The sequence below is a fragment of the Balaenoptera acutorostrata genome, chromosome 9 (genome assembly GCF_949987535.1).
Source record: "Balaenoptera acutorostrata chromosome 9, mBalAcu1.1, whole genome shotgun sequence".
In the NCBI taxonomy this organism is placed as follows: domain Eukaryota; kingdom Metazoa; phylum Chordata; class Mammalia; order Artiodactyla; family Balaenopteridae; genus Balaenoptera; species Balaenoptera acutorostrata.
The window spans coordinates 71278701-71300521 of NC_080072.1; the positions used below are offsets into that span (position 1 = coordinate 71278701).

General features: G+C 44.0%; 1 protein-coding gene across 5 annotated transcripts in view; it reads left to right on the forward strand.

The window, feature by feature from the left end:
* FAT3 (FAT atypical cadherin 3) overlaps positions 1-21821 on the forward strand; it is a 717681-nt gene that overhangs the window by 690094 nt on the left and 5766 nt on the right. For 4 of the 5 annotated variants that reach the window (XM_057553401.1, XM_057553404.1, XM_057553402.1 and 1 more), the window contains 5 exons: positions 11680-11833; positions 13928-14583; positions 18243-18356; positions 20458-20517; positions 21272-21307. In XM_057553401.1, the coding sequence (XP_057409384.1) occupies positions 11680-11833; positions 13928-14583; positions 18243-18356; positions 20458-20517; positions 21272-21307 (1020 nt within the window). The remainder of the gene's footprint in view (positions 1-11679; positions 11834-13927; positions 14584-18242; positions 18357-20457; positions 20518-21271; positions 21308-21821) is intronic. The other variant, XM_057553405.1, reaches the window with a different exon arrangement.

Genomic DNA, 21821 nt, shown 5'->3' on the forward strand with positions numbered 1-21821 from the left:
CCATATAACTTTACTAGAAGCTAAAGGGTGTGTGGGGTGAACCCACCACCCCAGAAATAGAAGTATAGTGGACGTGTTTTAGAGCATGCTTTTAAAACGTGTGTATTACAAATAAGTCTAGGGACAACTCAATGAACGATTAGAAAGTTAAGAATAAGGAGAGGGCAATTTACATGAAATATCAGGACAAACCAGTCATTGAGCGCAATGATACTTTACCCCTGTAAAATTCCCCCCAGAGATACATCATCAAGAAAAAAGAAAGAACAGGGTAGGCCAAAAAAGAGGGGAGGAGTGGTGTAGATTTATAGAGGGTTTCTATTGTTTGAGGGAAAAGCCAAGATTATTTAAGTCCTAGGAGTCTGACGATGAAAGCCTCCCTGACTTTACCCAGATGCAGGATCTGTGTCGATGTAAACTAGGTCAGGCGCTCTCCTGGTTGAAGGCTTTGCCACCTCAACAGCCTAAGTACTGATTCCACTTTAGCCCCTCCGCAGAGCCTCTCAGTGGGAGTGTGATTACCAAATTTAAACCTTCCTCACAAATCACTTAGAGATTCTGCTGTGTGCATTACCATCTAATGTTCGTGAAGCCCAACTCCAAATGTAGAGTCGATTTTACTATTAGAATGTTATAAACTGCCCATGAAATGATGCAGTGCCGAAACACAGACAACAAAGTTACTTAGACTTGCATATGTTACTGCCACAATGAGGGCCAAGTGCCCTGGGGGGAAATTTCTGCTGTCTCGATTTAAGAAATCTATTTGCTGTTTTTAATGTCTCAGCAGTATATGTAAATAAAGGGTTGTTATGGTACCATCACTCCTGAATGATGGGCAGTAACTATACTTCGGTGGTTCTATAAACCAGCCCATTATGACAAGTCACGGCCAGTTTTTCACCAGGCAAAACAATTCTGCTAGTGTGAGCCATCCACGATATATAAAAGGAGCATGTCATTAAATTTGGGTTGAAATAGAACACCACTCCATGTCAAATGCTGGGTACATAGCCACAAATTGTAACATACTTTTAACGATGGCAGGACGTTGTTTTTGCTGGCAAAGCTATGGGTTTCCACAATGGGTTAGCTTTAAAATAATAATAATCACTGTATTAAGGAAAAAGACTGAGGAATCTTGCTTTTTCTTCAGTGTACATTTTAATTTTTTAATTGCCATGAAATCCCTGAGCTAAATATTCAGTGCAGGTATGTTCATTAAATGACTATGACCCCTATGACCCACATCAGAAACAGCAGTTTTCCTCTATTTTTTTAATCTCGTTTGGTTTAACCAAATTTCAGGACTGAGGACCCACCTGCCATATACTTTTTCACATGGTCTAAAGAACGTGCTTTCCCCTCCCCAGGGACCCAACTTTACCCATGGGTTGCGTCCTCTCTCAAACTCCTATTTGTCCCCTCTTCCCCACTTTCCCCTGTGATTGCGCTTGGGATTGGGATTGGGATTCTACGGGAGGTACTCTTTCTTCCAAGGGAGTAAAGCCTTTTATCAGCTCAAGTCTCTCCTTTGTACCAGGAGGCTAATGTTTTCCTTAGACAAAGAAAGTGTCTTTCCTCACCTCCATCTATACAACTCCCTTCTCTCAAGCCTACTACCTGTTTAGTTGAGAGGGCCCAGTGGTCCTTATTTCAGCAGCCCCCGGGTGTGGTCCAGATGGGGAAGTACCGTGTTCTCATGCACAGCAGTACTGAGCCCAGGGCCACCAAACTCCTGGCACTCACCAGGAAATCCAGGAAGAGTGTTTCTGTTGCTTCCGTGGGGAATCAAAGGCACAGGAGCCTTCTTTTTTTTTTTTTTTTTGGCTGCGTTGGGTCTTCATTGCTTTGTGCAGACTTTCTCTAGTTGCGTCAAGTGAGGGCTACTCTTCATTGCGATGTGCAGGCTTCTCATTGCAGTGGCTTCTCTTTTTGCGGAGCATGGGCTCTAGGTGCAAGGGCTTCAGTAGTTACAGCACGCAGGCTCAGTAGTTGTGGCTCGTGGGCTCTAGGGCGCAGGCTCAGTAGTTGTGGCGCACGGGCTTCATTGCTCCGCGGCATGTGGGATCTTCCTGGACCAGGGATCAAACCCGTGTCCCCTGCATCGGCAGGCGGATTCTTAACCACTGCACCACCAGCGGAGTCCAGGAGCCCTCTTCTGATGTGTGAGGAGGTACCTACCTGCTTCCTGGCTGTCAGGATTGGGGTTTTGGCTTCTAAGAAAAGAGGAGAGAGAATCCATTTTCTTGCCCCCATTATCAGAGGAATTCTTGCTAGGTCCCCGTATCCTGTCTGCAAATTCCCTAAATTGGTGCCAAATAGTAGGGAGGGATGGGAGGAGCAAGAAAAGGAAGAACCAACAATTTTCCCTTTACCTCATATCTATGAAAGTGTTTAGCTAATTATGAGCTCATTTAAAATAAAGGAAAAGTCATCTTAGTTGTGAGTGATGGTTTAAAAAGAACAATAATACTGAGTCATTAATGAAAGAATATTCATGCCTGGAAGAATTCCCTCTGGCTACCAGGGTATCTAATCACAGGAAAAGAGTCTTGCTTCCCCAGATTGAAGGCTAGGATGCATGGAGTATTCAAATCGGAAATGTGAGCTGGAGAAAGTAGAGTGAGGTGCTTAAAATGACTCCATGTGCATGAGAATGTTGAAAACACAAGTTAATGATTTGAACATCTTACTGTTGTTGGAACCCTGAGTTCTGTGTTGCTCTAAAATTCCATGACACATATTTTAGCATAATCATTCTCTTGGCCCTCCAAGAATGCTGGGGTATTGGTCATTGGCTCTCCTGGTCACAGACTCCACTCTCTAATGGTGACAATCCTAGCACCAGGCCTTTGTTCCAGAGCATTCAGAGTTTTAAAAGCAGGCAACCCACAGCAAGAAGCAGATTTCTTTCAGAGAAGCAGGATTCTGCTCCAGCCACCTCCAAACCCAATCAAACCCTCGGCATAATGGGCAAGGAAGCCGAGTCTGCTAGCTTGGAATGGCATGGTCAGCAGATCTGACCAGGGTTATCCCTCTGACTGTCCCAGGAGCAAGCCACGGGAACCCCAGGGGAGTCAAAGCCCAGAACTCTGACTTGTAATAAGAGGGTAAATACGACTCTGTAAATCAACCACAGAGGGAAGGCTCTCTCTCTTGGTAAAGCCTTAAAATTATATGTATTTCATAAACATGAACTGGAAATAGCAACCACCATGGAAAAGAAATGGCCTAGTCCCATCGTGACCCCTGCGTTTCCAGACCCAGTGGGTGGGCAGCAGCCCAGTGAACACCCACGATCTGAAAAGGAGGCCCCAGTCCTTCGTGCTTTATCCTGCTCAGCTCAAGCCCATGAACGGAAAGCCAAGTTGAGGCTAAACTATAATTTGGCGAAGGAAGGCAGCCACTGATGACTATCAGGCCAGAAATAGTCATTCAGATGGCTGTCATGAGACTGCAAGCTTAACTCTTAAAATGAGAAGTTGATAACTTTTTCGATGGTAGAGTTCCATTTGTTAGTTTGTCATTTTGTTACTATGTGCTCGGTACTGTGTCACCTGTGCTGTGACACAGTTCTCAACCCCAGTATTCTGGATCGGTACGATTCTTTGCTCCCTTCAACCCCCATTTTTCAGATAAAGAAACAGGCCAGAGAGGTTAAGTAAACCAGCCCAACATCACACAGTTAGTAAAGTGAGGAAGCAGGATGTGATCCAGGTTTGTGGAACTCCTCCCCGCCCCACCCCCGCCCAGCCCCCCAGCCTATGCTCTTAACCCTTGTTACTCAAAGTGTGTTCCAGGGACCAGCAGCAGCCGTATCACTGGAAATGTTAAAAATGCAGCATCTCAGAATGAATCAGAATCTGTACTTTAACAATATCCCTAGGTGATATGCTGATTTCTCTCTCTGTCTCTGAACTGCCCTGAAACCCAAAAGAGAAATGAGTTCTTTTCTGTTTTCGTGTGCTGTATATAGTGGTTCTCAAACTCCAAGGTGCCTCTGCACCATCTGAGGACCTGATTAAAACAAGACCTTGTTATAGAAGAGTCTCTTGGTTGTTAAGGGGAAAGGAGAATCTATTGACTTGCCTCTGTCATCCGCTGTCCACATCCGAGGAACCTTCCGCTAGGTCACTGAGTTGTATTTGCAAGTTCCTGATCTTACCACCAAAAAAAATTTCTCAGTGAAAACTGTGGAGGAAGAAAAAGACCCAAACCTACGAATCAGAATCTCAGAATCTGCAAGAGTGGAATTCGGGCATCTCTGTTTTTAACAAGCCTCCAAGATAGTTCTATGCAATTCTGAGTTTGAGAGCCACTGACATTTGGGAATCCCAGTAAACTCTGTATTTACCAGAATGTGAATCAGTGAATTCCAGGAGACATAGGACATTCAGAAATTGAATGTCAGATGCACAGCCTGCATTTTTAATAATTGATTTAGTGTAAAGATTGAACTTTGTTCCCCAGACAGTCAGAAGTTTGGGGTCACCTGAGCCCCCTTTCAAAGATAAAAGTAATAGTGCGTACCTACTCCCTCTAAGCAAGGTGCATAAAACAACAAGTTCCCAGATTTTGTTAATAGTTGGGCATAGAAGCATCTTCAGCTACAGAGTGACCTGTGCTGCTTTGAGTAGCACATCATTTTGCTGAGTATTTTGGGCCCCTAACTTGTAAGTGTCTAGATTAATTCAGTCTATCAGACTTTAATCAAGTGCCTGATTTGTGTCGAGCTCTGTGTTAAATTCTCTGTGTTGCTGTCTCTGTGACCAGTGGATCCACTTATGTGGCCTCCCTCCCTTCACAGCTGGCTTAAGGGAATTAGACAGGTTCCCTGTATGTGCTCAGCCCACTGGCCCACTGAGCACAGGGGGACAGAGAAAGGAAAAGCCAGGCTCCCAGATAATATACTATGGACAAATTTGACTGAGCTTTACAGCTTAAGGGGAAAAAGTTTTTTTTTCTGGGTGACTTTCTTCTAAATACTGAGGTAATTTTTTTTGGTACTTTAGAAAAGCGTCATGGTAACAGCGTTATTAATATAATATTGATATTAATAGAAAAACTCAAAACCCTAAAGCAGTCAGGTTAGGTGCAGACACAAAAGAACATGCCAGAAGGTGAAAATTTACTTTGTGCTTAATGTTAACACATTAAATGTTTCCAGGTCCTCAAGGAAAGTATTGGAGGTTCAGCCCAATATACCATATGTGAAATGTGAGCCAGCTTTCCTAGGGGAAGGTAGAGGTCTCGCCTGCAAAGGTTTTCATCTTACAAGGTCTAAAGGTATTGCATGGACCCTGCTTGGTGAAAGAGGAAAGTCAGAGTGACTACAAGTTGAGAGGGTGAAGTAATGACAGAGGCCATAGTCCTCAGCTAAGATTACTCCACTTGGGATTAGCATCTCACGTGATAATGTGGCCACCAGTTTTCTCAGACTCATTGAGATTCACGTAGACTAGAAGTTTCAGTACTTCCCAATATTCAGCCTAAAAGTCAGAGTGAAAAAACTCCCATGGTTTTCTTTTGTTTGGTTTATGAGCAACCCAGAAAGGAAGCTGATTTCAGAATCCATAGTAATTACGGTAATTACAACAATAAAGCACCTAATGTTTGTGGGCTGCATTGAGGTTGATGAATCCAGAAACCTTATTATCCCCTATGAGGTGGGTATTAGTGAGGCTTAATGATCAGATAAAAACAGGGACGTCCCTAGAGGTCAAGCGACTCAGCCATGATCACACCCAGCTGGTGAGGAACAGCCAGAACTTAGACACGTACCCACCACATCACAGCTGCCTCCCCAGATTGTAAAGTTCCTGGAGTGTCTAAATGCAGTCGTAATTCAGCGAGCATAGTGGTCGACGCTGACTTCAGATCCCAACTGCTAGTCGCGCATCTGTCATTATTTCCACCTTTGTGCGGAAGGTAGATGTTTCCTTATCAAGGCAGCCAAACTGGATCAGAATGATGTTCACCTATCCCAGGTGACCGGGGCCAATGGTGGACGCCATTACTTGGAGGAATCAGGTCGGAAAATGATTTAACTAAGTCAAAGGAGTAAGATAGGAACTATCTTGATGATTTGCCTACACAACCCAAATTCACTCTATAATTGCTCAAACCATTTCTATTTTTGCATTTAATAGGTTTTGCGATGTTCTTCTTTGAGTAAGGAAAGGAGGGGGCATTTTAAGTTCGTCTGGGTGCAGATTTCAAAACCATCTGTATCGGCTATAACTAGAAGGATTGTAAACAAGAGCACAGCTTTGAGGCAAGGCTTTAAAATACACTTCTTGCTGTGGCACATGTATACAATGGAATATTACTCAGCCATCAAAAGAAACAAAATTGAGTTACTTTTAGTGAGGTGGATGGACCTAGAGTCTGTCATACAGAGTGAAGTAAGTCAGAAAGAGAAAAACAAATACCATACGGTAACACATATGTATGGAATCTAAGAAAAAAATGGTTCTGAAGAACCTAGGGGCAGGACAGGAATAAAGATGCAGACGTAGAGAATGGACTTGAGGACACGGGGAGGGGGAAGGGTAAGCTGGGACGAAGTGAGAGAGTGGCATGGACGTATATACACTACCAAATGTAAACTAGATAGCTAGTGGGAAGCAGCCGCATGGTACAGGGAAATCAGCTTGGTGCTTTGTGACCACCTAGAGGGATGCGATAGGGAGGGTGGGAGGGAGACGCAAGAGGGAGGAGATGTGGGGATATATGTATACGTATAGCTGATTCACTTTGTTATAAAGCAGAAACTAACACAGCATTGCAAAGCAGTTATACTCCAATAAAAATGTTAAAATTTTTTTTAAATAAAATAAAATACACTTTTCATTTCACAAGGATTTGAGAGGAGAGAAGCTATGGCATTGTTTGTTTTTAATGTGTATTTCAGTGCTAGTGTAACAGTTATCTTTTTTAAATCTGGAAACTGGTATGAAGTAACATCTGCCACTTATTGACTGTGTAACTTTGGGCAAACAATCTTATGTAAGCCTCAGTTCCCCTTTTGTAAAATAATAGTACTTTCAGCAGAGGGTTGTTGTCAAGTATTAAGTGAGATAATGTATGGAAAGTTCTTAGCATTTTTCCTAGCACATAATAAGCTGTTGTTCTTGGTGATAGTTATTTGACATTCTCCCCCAACCCAAGACAAAAAATCTACTCTTTTTAATAAGACTTTGAGATTATCCACTGAATTTTATTTTTCTTTTACATTCACAAAAGTGTTAAAATATTATTTGTGATCAAATAATGCCTGGCTATCTTTGGGAATTCTGTTCCCTCTATTTGTGTTTTATATCAACATATGGTAATGCTTTGGGAGAGCAGAAGTTTTATTATGCTATTATCTTTATTATTTGATGATTATTTGGCTCCCAGAAGGCTGTCTGATGCTGTCCATCTCACTGCATCTCATTGGCTCCCTGGAGAGTTGGGGGGAGTAACTACAAGCCCCTCCTGATTCCTAGTAAGTTGTGAGTTCTGGCTTACTGACAAGTTCCAATGCCAATACGGTCTTGTAGAAAGATTTGAGAATCTGAAAGCCTGGATTCAAGTTCAAACTCATCATTTACTAGCTATACATACTTGAACTAAGCCACTATTCTCTCCAACACCCCCAGGGATGTTAATAGGGCCTCTTATTTTTCTTTCATGGGATTATTGTGATCCTTCATAGAATGACAAAATGATTTTAGACATTACATCACTTAATATCATTATGGCAGACTTGCTGACATTTTAAAAATTATTAATAATAAGGCCCAGGCCAGGATAATGAGATCATAAATAATGCTTCATTAGAACAGGTTAATTTTATCAACAAGCCTCTTTCACAAAGGCTAAATAGCAAATATAACTTTTCTTTCATTAAAAAAAAAATCTGACCACTTTTTAAAATCCAATTGCTTTTCCCTTTCATCATGTTGACATAAAAATCCCTCCAAATTTAAAGTTTTTTCTTGCTTTTAGGCAAGATTTCTTCAAAAGGGTCTCCGCCTCCCTTGTCCCATGGGTTTGACATCACGAGAACAGATTCTAGAAAGTTTGCTTCTCTTTTCAATAAACAGAGAAATCCAGATACAGAGTGTAATGAAGTATGATTGTTAAACTTACAATTCAGGATAATACTGAACAACTCAGGACTCTGGAGCCAGACTACAGGGGTTCAAGTCTACACTAGTTTCATGACTGCAAATAAGGAATCTACTTCTCTGTACCCTGGTTTCCTCATCTATAAAATTGGAATAATAATAGTACCTTTATTGTAGGCTTGTTTTAAGATTTAAATGAGTTAATACACGTAAAGTGCTTAGAACTGTTCTTGGTCCATAATAAATGTCACTAAGTGTTACCTACCATCATCATCGTCTTCTTCAAAATGGACAGCTAGTTTTCTCAGAGGTAGAACAGGGCTTCTCCCTCGTGCAAGGTTTGCAGTGCTCTCTGTGCTCGTCGATGGTGTTTTTCTGTCTTTGTATCCCCAGTCCCTATTTCAGGAGTGTGCTGGAAAACCAACTCTCTAAAAACAAAAGCCCTGATCTGCAGTGTTTGCTGATTTCTGTGGTGTAAATATTCCCAGCCTGGCTGGCGTCGGGCTACCAGTGGTTTAATAACTGTCTGCCAAGTTCCTGAATACTTAAAAGTTAGTACCCTCAACCCTAGATGAGCCAGCTCCAGCCCACCACTGCCAATGGCTTAGACACTCAGTGAATGGCTTAATCAGTCAGGCTGGCGTCTGCATCAAGTAGCACTAGATATCCCAGAAGATAATGAAAATGACAAAATGCAGAAGGACATGTGTGAGAGTAAAATAGTGCATTAGAGGGAGTGCCTCATTTTAAATTCTGATTTTCCAAGGCACAGAGTCACCCAATCAAAGTAATCAAACCCATGACCCTCGTTAGAATCCAGTTTCCATGATAGTGATTCCAATGTCCCTTATTTCCAGACAGTTCCTCCTTGCCCCTCCCTGGCCCCCCGACTACTGCTGCTATGGTTTTATTTGAGAAAAGGCCAGGGCTTGTCAAATAGGAGCTGGAGAGGGAGGAGTTGTACCTGAGCTGACCCACCTTGCCTTAGGTTCCCCCTCCCGACTGCCCTCCCTCCTCATCACTGCCCTGCTTTGCAGATTCCCGTACTGTGGTTGTTCCGCCCCCTCCCTTTAGTCTTAAAAGGAATTGAATTCATCCTCACAAGTCACTCTCCCTCTAAATGGCATGCCATCCTCACCAAAGACTAGCCAGGTGACATATGGAAGCAGTTTTTCCCAGTTCCAACTGCTTTCAGCAATCCCCACTTCCATTTAGGTGAGCAACTTGCCAAATTGGAAAAAAAATTACCCCAAGTCAGCAGCATAATTTGAAGCAAGCAGACCTCAGACTATTGCATCCTGCCCATAGACTTCAGGCCACCCGTCTCTGGACACAGTTTGAATTAACAGTGGTCTTTCCTTATACATTAGTTCCCTGGTGTTTCATTGGTGTTGCATTCAAGAGTATTATGTCTCTCTCTCAGAGCCTGAACCTCTGGCCCTCTGGGTTCTTAGTGCCAGGGAGGCTGGGGCTACCCAGTTCCTTCCTCTTAGGAATGTAAAGATTTCTCTCTTGCCTCTTCCACTTGCCTCCTGAAGATGAGTCCTTCTCTCTCCAAACCTGTGAACACCCACACACAGTCATAATGTCCTCCTGTATGTGAGAGTTCTCTGGAGTGTGGATTCAGTAAAATGTCCATGAGAGCACGCTGTATTTCAATCTGTAGATTATTAGCTATCTTATACCTATAGAGATCAATCTACAATATCCCAGCATCAGCCACTGACCACTTGGGGAGCAGAGGTTAGCCCAAGAGCCCTTCAGATAAGAGTGAGGATGGTTATTTGCAAACCAAAGTAAATATGATGTGCTCGTTGGATGCTGAGACCCACAAATACTCTTCCTCTACTACCACCCACTCCCCCAAACATTAGAAACCAGGCCTTTACCCTCCCTCTGGGCAGGTGATAGAGCCATTAACGTGGAAATTAACCAACCTTGACCAACCCAAGGGTACTGACACAGTATTGTTTTTGACAAGCCCCACTGATGTGCTTAGAGCTTCCTATCAGATTTCGATTTCTAGTTTTCTTCAACCCCACTCTTCAATATGAGCTGATAAGCCAGGATTACCAGACAAAGGAAATCCTCTCATGCGGAAGATATGGACTGTATTAAGGTTCTCCAGAGAAACAGAAACAATACGATAGATAGACGGATAGATAGATGATTGATGGAAAGATAGATAGATTATAGATAGATAGGTAGAGAGAGAGAGATAGACTGATTGATTGATTGATTTTTAAGAAATTTGCTCACAGGATTGTGGGGCTGGCAAGTCTGAAATTTATAGGGCAGGACAGCAGGCTGGAAATTCATGAGGAGTAGATTTTTCAGTCTTTACTTTGAAATCCTTGTAGCTGGAAATTCAGCCAAGATTTCTGTGTTGCAGTCTTGAGGCAGAATTCCTTCTTCTTAAGGCCTTCTTTTGAATGGATAAAATCCACCCACATTTTGTAGGGTAATCTGCTTTACTTAAAGTCAACTGATTGTAAACGTTAATCACATCCACAAATACCCTCACAGCAACATCTAGACTAGTGTTTGACCAGTAACTGGGCACCGTAGCCTAATCAGCTTGATACAAAAAAGCTACCTTCACAGAGACCAAATCACAGAAACAGAGAAAAGCAACTTGGAAGAAACTATTTTCCAATCTCAATAAAAGTTTCAAAAGATGAGAAACTCTCTTGGAAGGTAAAGCAAAAGCCCACAGAGGTGTAACATGAGAGAGAAAGATAAAATTAAAGGAAGATCCAAATGATCTAAGATTCAAACCATAAAACTTCCATAAAAACAGAATAAAGAAAACAAAGGAAATCATCAATGCAATAAAGAAAATTTCCCAAAGTTTCACAGTTTCCAGATTGTGAGAGCCCAGTACTGGTTCAAGTTAAGTGTACATCATTGTGAAAGCTCAGAAAATTGTTGGGGACAGGAGAAGCCCCTCCAAACTGTTAGCGACAAAAAGAAACTAGGTCACACACAAACTTCAGGAACCAAAACAACTTTGGATTTCTCAAAAGTAACATAGAGGGAATTGCTTAGAATTCCATACATAACTTAATTATCAAAGAGGTGTAAGGGTAGAGTAAATACATGTGCAAGGTCTCACAACGTTGACTTCTTATAAACCCCTTCTCAGGAAGCTACTGTAGAATGAGTTCTAATGAAATGGGTATGGTACTTAGGATAAACTCCTACGTGGAGACATCCTGCCTTTTACAGTAGCAGCCTGGTGGGGAAAGCATCTTCTGCCCCAACCTCGTTTCTATTCTTGGGATCTGTTCCCTGGGTGTCGCTTACCATTCTCAGTAGCATTCACGTATGTGATTAATTAGGTGAATTTTTGTGGATTAGCACAAGCTCCAAACCATTACTTGGCATTTTTGTGGCAAGATGGGTTCCAAGTTCAAAATAACCAATTTGCTAATCATCTTGGGAATTTGGGCCCTGCCTAAGATTTGATTCAGAGGAATTAGGAGGCCACATGTGGCCGAGTCCGTGCATTCTGAGCATTACCAGTGGCATCCATGGCTCATGAGCTCCTCTGTTTCTCCAGGTTATCAGTGTACCTGTCTCTCCCAGTTCACCGGGAGAAACTGTGAATCGGAGATCACAGCCTGCTTCCCAAACCCCTGCCGGAATGGAGGCTCCTGTGACCCCATAGGAAACACTTTCATCTGCAATTGCAAAGCTGGGCTCACTGGAGTCACGTAAGTGAGATTGTGCAATTAATCTTTCTCTATGCTGCTTCTTGTTGCTAAGAAAACCAAACAGTAAAAAACTAACTGGGATTGGGACTTCCCTGGTGGCCCAGCGGTTAAGACTCCACGTTCCCAATGCAGGGGGCCCGGGTTCAATCCCTGGTCAGGGAACTAGATCCTGCATGCCACAACTAAAAAAGATCCCGCACGCTGCAACTAAAGACCCCGCACCGGCGATGAAGATCCCGCGTGCCGCAACTAAGACCCGGCGCAGCCAAATAAATAAATATTTAAAAGAAAAAAACAAAAAAAAACTAACTGGCATAAGATATTCACCACTAATAGGATGGGCAAAGGGTTAATATCTGAATATAAAGCGTGCTTACAAATGACTAAAATGTTATCAGGGATTATCTCTGGGTAGTGGGGTTATGGGTTAATTATATTTTTACTTTATACTTCTCTATATTTTGTTTATACAATTACTATGTGTTCTGTAATCAGGAAAACAATTCTTTTAAAGAAAGTCTTCTCTGACCCCTAATATTTCCAGTATAGCTCTGAGGCAGATATACTATCCGTTTCCCCAGAACTCATAAACTGGACTCTACTTTCTAGCGTTTTATGATCATTCTGAGAAACTGAAAACTTACGTTTCCTTTGCAAATCTTTTTTCCCCCAAGGAAGAGGGAAATTAAAGTGTGAGCCGAATGGAAAGGGAATGTTTTAAGTTCTTAGTAAAACACCGCTTTCAACCATCCTTGATGGTTTTAGAAGTATATATATATATGTAATCTCAAGCAAAGTGATATTCTAATTACAGATCAGTCTTATGTATTCATTAAAGTAAATCTCCCGAGGACTTTACCAGGAAATACTTAGCTGACTTTGAATTGTTGGATGTAATTTAAAGTAATAAAGCTGCATTTATTTTTAAATACTGTATGATTCTGACTAATTTCCAGGTGACCTGGCCTCAATCTGTTCAAATTAGGGACATTTGACTACATTTTAAAAGGTGGATTACCAAAGATATAAGTGATCGGGCCTTTAAAAATGAACATATCAGAACAACTGGGGAAGTAGAGGACAGGGAAGAGAAAAGATCTATGTTCTTAAACAGTGTTAAACTAAGAAAGAGTAAGACTTACATGTTTGCCTTATAATTATACTCAAAACAAGTCATGGATTGCTTTAAAGAGAATAAAATTGATTTATTTTTCATTAGAATGCTTTAATCATTTTTCCTGATAATCTGCGTTAGCATCAGCCTTTAACATAAGCATAGAGTCCAGAAGATACAATGCTATGTAGGCCTCCACCCACTGCCTACATACGCCCTATTACCCCTGCTTCCCAGAGAGACCAAAAATGACTGTATCTATTAGAGAGAAATGTCAGAACCAAAAACTGTCTCTTCCCTGGAAACTCTATATAGGGTATCTAGCTTCACAGCTCTTTAACTGTAGCTCTACAATCCCCAAAGCTCTGAGAACTAAAAGGACTGAGGATAAATTCGTGGCAAACGAATTTGGTGGCAAAATCAACCAAACCCATTCTGAGGCTACTTCCAGTCTTCATTTCCCTCATGTATTGTGAATATCCATATGTTTTACTGTAGAAACACTGGCATATTTGATTATGGGTCCTATGTCAGCACCAGTGCCTGGGATGGGGTGGGTATTCTACATAATATGAAAGATACGTACTGTATGTCATTTCTAAAATTGCAAAATTTTACGTTCTGAGATGCATCTGGCCCTGAACAGTTGGAGACCAGTACGTCTTCAACAGCATCTGTGGTTTCTTTTTCTCCTCCTTCTCTTCTCTCCCATGGCAGCCGTTTCCTTCCTCCGACCCGGTAGGGTCAGAATATGGGAGAGATTGCATTGGGAGAAATTGCTTAATGCACGATGATCCCCGGGGTCTATGGTGGGCGCATAAATGCTCACCCACCTCCCATATACACTGTATCCCATCATTTTTGTCTTGCTTCAGGTACCCTTTAGGTGCTTTTTTATCTTTTAAAGATGTCGGTTTAAAAAGGAACGTCTGCAGGTCCTGATGTTTGAGAGGGGGGCTTTTGTGTGTTCTGTCGCGAAGGTGCGAGGAGGACGTCAACGAGTGCGAGCGGGAGGCGTGTGAGAACGGCGGCGCCTGCGTGAACATGTTTGGCTCCTTCCTCTGCAACTGCACACCAGGCTACGTGGGGCAGTACTGCGGCCTGCGGCCCGTCGTGGTACCCAACATCCAGGCCGGCCACTCGTACGTGGGGAAGGAGGAGCTCATCGGCATCGCCGTGGTCCTCTTCGTCATCTTCGTCCTCATCGTCCTCTTCATCGTCTTCCGCAAGAAGGTCTTCCGCAAGAACTACTCCCGCAACAACATCACCCTGGTGCAGGACCCTGCCACGGCCGCCCTGCTCAACAAGAGCAACGGCATTCCGTTCCGGAACCTGCGGGGCGGCGGGGACAGCCGCAACGTCTACCAGGAGGTGGGGCCCCCGCAGGTCCCCGTGCGCCCCATGGCCTACACCCCGTGCTTCCAGAGCGACTCCAGGAGCAACCTGGACAAGATCGTGGACGGGCTGGGCGGCGAGCACCAGGAGATGACTACATTTCACCCCGAGTCGCCGCGCATCCTGACGGCCAGGCGGGGTGTGGTCGTGTGCAGTGTGGCCCCCAACCTCCCCGCCGTGTCCCCCTGCCGTTCTGACTGCGATTCCATCCGGAAGAATGGCTGGGAGGCCGGAACTGAAAGTGAGTCGGAAGTAGTAATGCATCATTATTTCTTCTGCTCGTGTTTACTGGAAGGAAATTCGGGAAGGGAGAGCGCCCCGGAGGCACAGAGCTCTCAGTAGGACATGTTCTGACCCTAAATGTTCACACAAGCCCTGAAATATTGCCCTGGTTCTTATCCCCGTTTACAGATGGGGAAAATGAGGCTCAGAGAACATACATAAGGTGCCCAAGGTCACACAGCTAGTAAGAGGAAGCTGGTACTCCAATACAGGGCTGCCAGCCTCGAAAACCCATGCTCTTCTTCTTTTTTTTTTTTTAATTAAAAAAAACTTTTTATTTTATATTGGCGTATAGTTGATTAACAATGTCGTGTTAGTTTCAGGTGTACAGCAAAGTGATTCAGTTATACATATACATGTATCTATTTTTTTCAAATTCTTTTCCCATTTAGGTAGAACCAATGCTCTTCTCACAATAGCACACCATTGGCAATAAAACAAGCAGCATAGCAACTTACGTGATATACAGGAAGTGTGCTATGGAAGGTCAGAAGAGAGTATTTCTAGTCTTAGGGTGAAGGCTTGAGGGGAGCAGAGGGACATTTGAGTTGGACCACGGTGGATCAAAGGTCCAGGAAAAGGAGGGTGTTCCACCACATAGAGGCACCCACACGATCAGAAGAAAAGCAAGTCTTTCTGTTTGGCTGGAATGCAGGGTCCAGGTAACAAGAAGGTGAACCAGAAGCAGGAAAAGTGGTCCAGGTAGATGCTAGATCCCTCTCCTTTTGGCCTCATGCAGAAGAATTCTAGGCAAAGGGAAGAGCCACAAGTGCAAAGGCCCTGGGGTGGGAAAGACTTTAGTATATTGAAGAACATAGACAAGGTCAATGTAGTTGGAGCTTGGTGAGCAGTGGGGAGAGTGGATACATTTTAACAGCAACACTAATGCAGTTTTGAATCAGGTAAGTAGCTTGATCTAATTTACATTTTTAAAAGATGGCTCTGACTGATCCACGGAGAAGAGACAAAATAGGACTAAAGAGGAAAGGGAGCAGAGAGACCATTTAGTTGTCCTCTATGAACATCTGGGGAGAGGTGGTGATAGTTTTCTCTGTCCTAACATCAGTCAGAATGAAACTAAGGCAAGCTCCGTTGTGTCCTATGACTTTTCATCAAGCCTAATGGCTTTATATTCGAGCAGCAGTGACACCCTGGGTAGCAGGAATTTCCAAAGGCTAGGATTACAGTACTATGATGTATGTCGGGGTAAAGGGGGAGGGGGGAGGCTGGTTTCAAATGGAGCTAGAAAGCACATGCACCCAAGGAGATACAGGGCGTCTCCATGAAGGATGGGGGCATTCCTACTGGTGTCTTTAAGCATGAGTAAGATTTGAGTAGGAAACTATTGGAGAGGGCCTAATGGGAAGAGGAAGCAGCTCAGTTAGTGCAGGGGACACGTGAGGGGTTTCCTGAGGGTGTCCGGCTCTGTTGTTTAGGAGGAAGGCAGCCAGAGGTGAAAGTTTGGACACGGACTACATGCAAAATGATTGAATCTCTGAGAGTGTGAGCTCACCGAGGGAACAGGAACAGAGAGACGATGGTCAATCTGGGCCTCAGAAGGAATCTTGGAGATGCCTACATGTGGGAGGTGGGCAGGGAGTTGGGGCCAGGAAGGGAAACAAACACATGTCAACAAAAAGAGAGCAAGAAAAGCGGAAAGGGCAGTCAAGCAGAAGCCAACACTACCAATAAGGTCAGCAGGGTTGAGCACCGTAAAACCATCAAGGAAGACACAGTCTTAAAAAAAAATACTGCACTTGACACCTAGAAGTTTCTTAGTGATCTCAAGAATGTCCCAATGAGTCCTCAAGACAGAGTTCAGCATGCAAGGGTTAAGGACAAAGAGATTCGGTGAGAAAACAGAGGCAGCAGATGAACATGAGAAACCACCACTGCCGTGTGCTGGATCGTCTCCTTAAATCCCCACAGCTGCCCCACATGGGTGCCAATTGGAGGAGTGGATAAGTGAAATGAGTTGCCTTAGAGCAGTAACTAGGAAAGGGAGGGATGAGGATTGGCATCTGGTGCATCAGGGTCCAAAGCCTGTGCTTTTACCCAGACCACTCTTGGGAGCTTTACCAGGGAGGAGGGAGAGGGTCAAGAGAGGGAGAGGGTCTCCTGATGATGGAGGACAGCCTCTATTCTAGTACCACTCCAACTATGCTCTCTGCTGACTCCACCTTTGAGTAGACACACTTATACTTCAAGTCCTTCCCCTTGGAATTTAACCATAAATATATTCCCACTCGAAGTATTGGTAGAGTTAGACTTTACTGCAGCCTTGCCAATCCCCTGGTTAGTAGAAAGCCTCCTTTTATTTAGCAATGAAGATTTTGAATAAATGGAAGAGTGGAGAAAGGAGTTTTGTGCACAGCACTCTACTCACCAGGGTGGATCATTTGCCATTTCCTTCCTTGGGTTCAGGGCTAAGCCTGGTGCCCACCTTGTGCTTTTCCAAGGCACATGTTTTCTGCCACGTGGCTGTTGGGAGGTGACTATCTCCCTGGCATCTCTGTCCACTTGTATCGGTTGCTTATCCAACTCATCGTTTTGCTGTGGCTTCAGCCTCCAATGGCAGATGCAGAGCTGCAGTGCCTGCACACTTTGTGGAAGAAACAGCGATTTCTCTAGTCATGAAGAAGGACAACTGTTCCCTTAATCACGAGTCCCCGTCTCTTCATACCGTCACATTCCGTGATGATTTGAAGCTTTTCCTGGTGATCAGTTCCCTCCACCCACTTCGTAATGTGACAGCTTTATTTCCAGAATCCACCTCAGGCCCAAACTCATGTGTCCCCCCGAAGTACTGTTGAGCTTTTATCAACTACATTTCCCCCTTTGTTAAGCAAGGCAGAGCTAGCTGGCGAGACAGTCTCTGGGCGACTCATTCATTTTTCACTTGACAACTTCAAGATATGGGCTGTTTTTATTGCTTCTTTTAGTCCATCAAATAAGAAAGTAGCCCTGTAGATATGTGTGTGTGTGTTTGTGTGTGTGTGCGCGCACAGGCTCTCTTTGTATGGCAAAGAAGGAGGAAGTGTGTCACTAAGAGCACATCCACACCTCTGACTGCTGTCCTCCGGAGTGCCGAATGCTGTCATTCCCAAAAATGATGTGGTGCTGCCCTCTGGAAGGCAAAGCTGAGAACTCCACTCGCTCCCCAGAGAGAGCAGTTCGGATAAGTGTAACGGCATTCTTGCCTGTAAAATATTTATACCCCTATTTTAAAAGTCATCTCATTTAACCTGGTGTTGACACCACATCAGTTCATGTAAATGATCTAAATTAACTCTGAATGGCAAAGAGCAACCCGGCCCCTTCATCCTGGCTTCCCTCTTCACTTAGTCGCTTCCCTTTGAGGATGGAACAGCGACGTTCGGCTGTCGGCTATCTGGAAGCTCATTTACCACAGGTTAAGGGTTTCGAATCCATAATGTAAATTTCTTGATTGACAGACCTTTGCCCCCGATGGTACAATCCATTTTCTATTGTGCACTAAATTATTTTCTCTAAGCAAATGAAAGTGCCCCAAGAAGTGAACTCTGGCAGGGGACAGGGCTGGAAATATGCACAAGGTAACCAGTGTCATTTCTGCTTTCTCTCTGGCTGTCCGCGAAGACAAAGGGGTTGATGACCCAGGAGAAGTGACCTGCTTTGCAGGCAGTAATAAAGGCAGCAACTCAGAAGTTCAGTCCCTGAGCTCCTTCCAGTCGGATTCTGGTGATGACAATGGTAAGAAGTCATGGGATTTGTTCCCCCTGGTGGGCTCTGTTTCCTGTGCTGGCGATCACTGGTTGAGAGGAAGGTGTTGGGACCCATTTTGTTTCCTGGCCCGAGCGTGGGCTTTTGCTCATGCTCACAGCTTTCGCTGGGCTCCACTGTTGCGTGTCGGCTGAAAAAGCAAGCGCTCGTTGAGCCGCAGCTGGGAGCAGACGCAGAAGTAGAGGAGGTTCCCCCAGACCTCCAGTAATGCGTCCTCTTTGACTTGGTTCATGATGGAACTACCTCATCCCAAAGGATGCTCTCTAGCAAAGTGTGATTTGTTTCCTTTTTTATTCTAGCTCATGATGATCTCTTCACTATCCATCCAACCTCCCCATCGTTAGAAATTAGTTCAGAGGCAAGACCTCCTTCCCGTAGAACCTCCTTCCCAGAGAGGTGGTATCTTCATTCAGTTGAGTCCCCCTTATAATCATTTGAGGTCATGGGCCTTTGGAGAATCTTATCTTAGATACGATGGATCAGCTCCTTAGAAAAATGCACATACACCCAAAATGTTGCATACAGTTCCATGTGGTTCATGAACCTCACTGACACTCCAAAGCTGCAGCCTCTACCTCTTGTGAACCCATGTTTATGGAGAGGGCATTAATGCAGGAGACTGGGTTTTCTGAGCTTGAGGAACCAGCTTTGGAGGATGGGTTGGTCTCCCCAGGGCAGGGAAAGGGTGCAGAAATGCTCATAAAACAGTGAGAGTTTACCACATGGTGGTGAACAAAGAATAATTTCAAATAGTCCTTGACAGTGACAGGCAGGCTTACCTTAGTCTATACCTTATGCTATTTTCCCATTTATCGACAATTGGCAAAATTGAATATTTATAATTTAGGTAATCATTCACCCCATAAACCCTTGCTGAGTTTCTCCTGAATGTTGAATCCTGTGCCGGGCATTTTGTACCCTGAAGAACAAAATGAAAATGACATAGTCTTTGCCAACCACCACCTGCCCCCGGCCCGCCCCAGGTAAAGATAGGAACAAGGGAGCTCCAAGGCCATAGAAGCAGTCACGGAAGTAAAGTAGTCTACTTTCCCCATCACCATCCCCAAATCTCTTCCACCTCCATCCCAAATCCCTGGCACTCCTGAGAGGTGCAGAAACCTCAGTGTATCTGACCACTGGGGGAACAAACCATGTAACAGTGGATTTCTTCTGAGCGATCTCAGAAGGTAAGAGACAGGCCTCCAGATTTCTTTGCCTTGGTGTTTACTCCCTTCCTCATCCCCAGCCAGAAGAAAAGTTGTCGCTGGTTTGCATTTTATGTAGAAGCAGCCAAGAACGTAGTGTTTCCAAACTCCAGGCAGCAGCTCCAGCGATGATGCCTGGTTGACTATTCTCGCAGGCTCTTCTTCATCACACCCTTGGGCTTTCAGGCTTAGCATTCTAGGTTGGTCCTGACTAAAGCAGGCTTCCTAAAGTGCCTGATCACCCCTTCAGAAGCTACCGGTATCAGGTGCTAAGGCAACCCATATGAGCACAGAAACCTCCTTCCCAGTTTCTGACTATTTCAGAGGCCAAATGCTGACTCCCATCTACACTCTACGGGTGGGATCTGGGCCTCGGGTCGTTCTAGGCTATCGGTGGCGTCATGTGAGTGTGAAACCATCAGTGCTGCAAAGGTTCTCCCTCATCACTGGCATTTGGCTCGGAGCAGCATGGCTGACCGGCAAGTAATTATCCCTGGGAATAGTGAGATCTTCCTTGGAGCCTTTGGGAGTCACTAATGAGAAATTAGCATAAGCTTATGGCCTTTGCCTTCCTAGATTGATTTCACTGGGCCACGAGGTGTGAATTTATGACCCAGCAATTCCTGCAGATCATGCCTTTCAGGAGGACTGGCCCCGGATTTGCTGCTGTTTCCCTTCCTCCAAGAAGCCAGGGGGATGAAAGTGTCCACTGGAGTCCAATGGATGGACTATGGGAAGCTTTGGGTGTTTGCATGCTGTGCCTTTGTTGTTACCATTGTTGTTGTTAAGTGAATGTATGTTTAAAATACATAACTAACCTGAAGCTGTCCTTCTCCTCCCTCCTGTCTTCTTTTCGTGGCCACAAGCATCCATAGTGACTGTCATTCAGCTTGTCAACAATGTAGTTGACACTATAGAGAATGAAGGTATTTACTGTTTTCTTCCATAGCATTTCTTTGTGCAGAGTTAACCTTTTGGAACTATCACTTCCTTGTTACTTTGAACTAGGGGTGATTTTTTTTTTTTAATTGAAGTATAGTATAGTACAATGTTATATAAGTTTCACATGTACAACATAGCAATTCACAATATTTGAAGGTTATACTCCATTTATAGTTATTGTAAAATATCATCTATATTTCCTGTGCTGTACAATATATCTTTGTAGCTTATTTATTTTATGAACTAGAGGTGATTTTAATCAGCTGGCAACAGAGGGGGCAGTAGAGGTGGTTTCAAATGAGACACTGAATGTCTCTCTCTGGATTGGAGTGAATTTTACAATTTTGAAAAAAAATCCAGTTCATAATTCTTTTAACATGTGAGGTACTCTTTTTATAAAATCCCTTCCGAGAGAAGAGTACCCACTTAATTGAAATCCAGATTAATACTAAATTCATTCTTACATTCAACATGTATTGATTGAGCACCTACTGTGAGCTGAGGATATTTAAGAAATCATTCAAAACTACAATATTATGGGAATTGATTTCAATCAGGTAACTTTTATTAGTGATTTAATACTGTTAGGGCCTGGTACAAATGCGATTTATCTTTTCGTTTCGCAAATAACAACAAGGAGAAATAGGAACATTTTTTTACGCCATCTAAAATGTTCTATTGTACCTTCTTCACATGACTTGGACTGTCAGTTTTACTTCTCACTTTGTATTTGAACAGTGTCTGTCACGGATCAAGGACAGAACTACAACCGAGGTGATTCTGCCATGCCCCCAGCATAACATGTTACTTATGCGTTTGGAATTGCTGAGTTTGTTCTTACCCTGTCACTCTCCTTCCATCTTTTCTGAGTTTCTTTGATCTGAATTGTGCATGTTCCAGGTGTCTTGTGTGCTTGGTACTGGAGGTGAAAGCCCCCAGCCCAGCACCCTCCCTCCCCCAGCCTCTCCCCTGCTCCAGCAAGTCATCCGTTTGCACGCACATCTCCCTGCCTCCTGTGGTCCACAGGACGGCTGATGCATCTCCCTCTTTGAGCATGTTGCCAGCCTGGATGTGCACTTAGCCTATGGCTAGGAAGAGGAGAGAGGGTTCTAGAACTGTTGTTTGCTCGGCATGCCCTCGCTGGCCATCGCTTCCGGCATGGCTGAGTGGGAGACGCTGCAGCAGCCAGGTGTCATCCTCAGAGATGCCATTGCCTTGTACTTCCCGGGCCAGAGCATGGCTGGTCCTGAGAGACCCTTGTAAAAAGCATGCGGGTGACCCTGGCTTC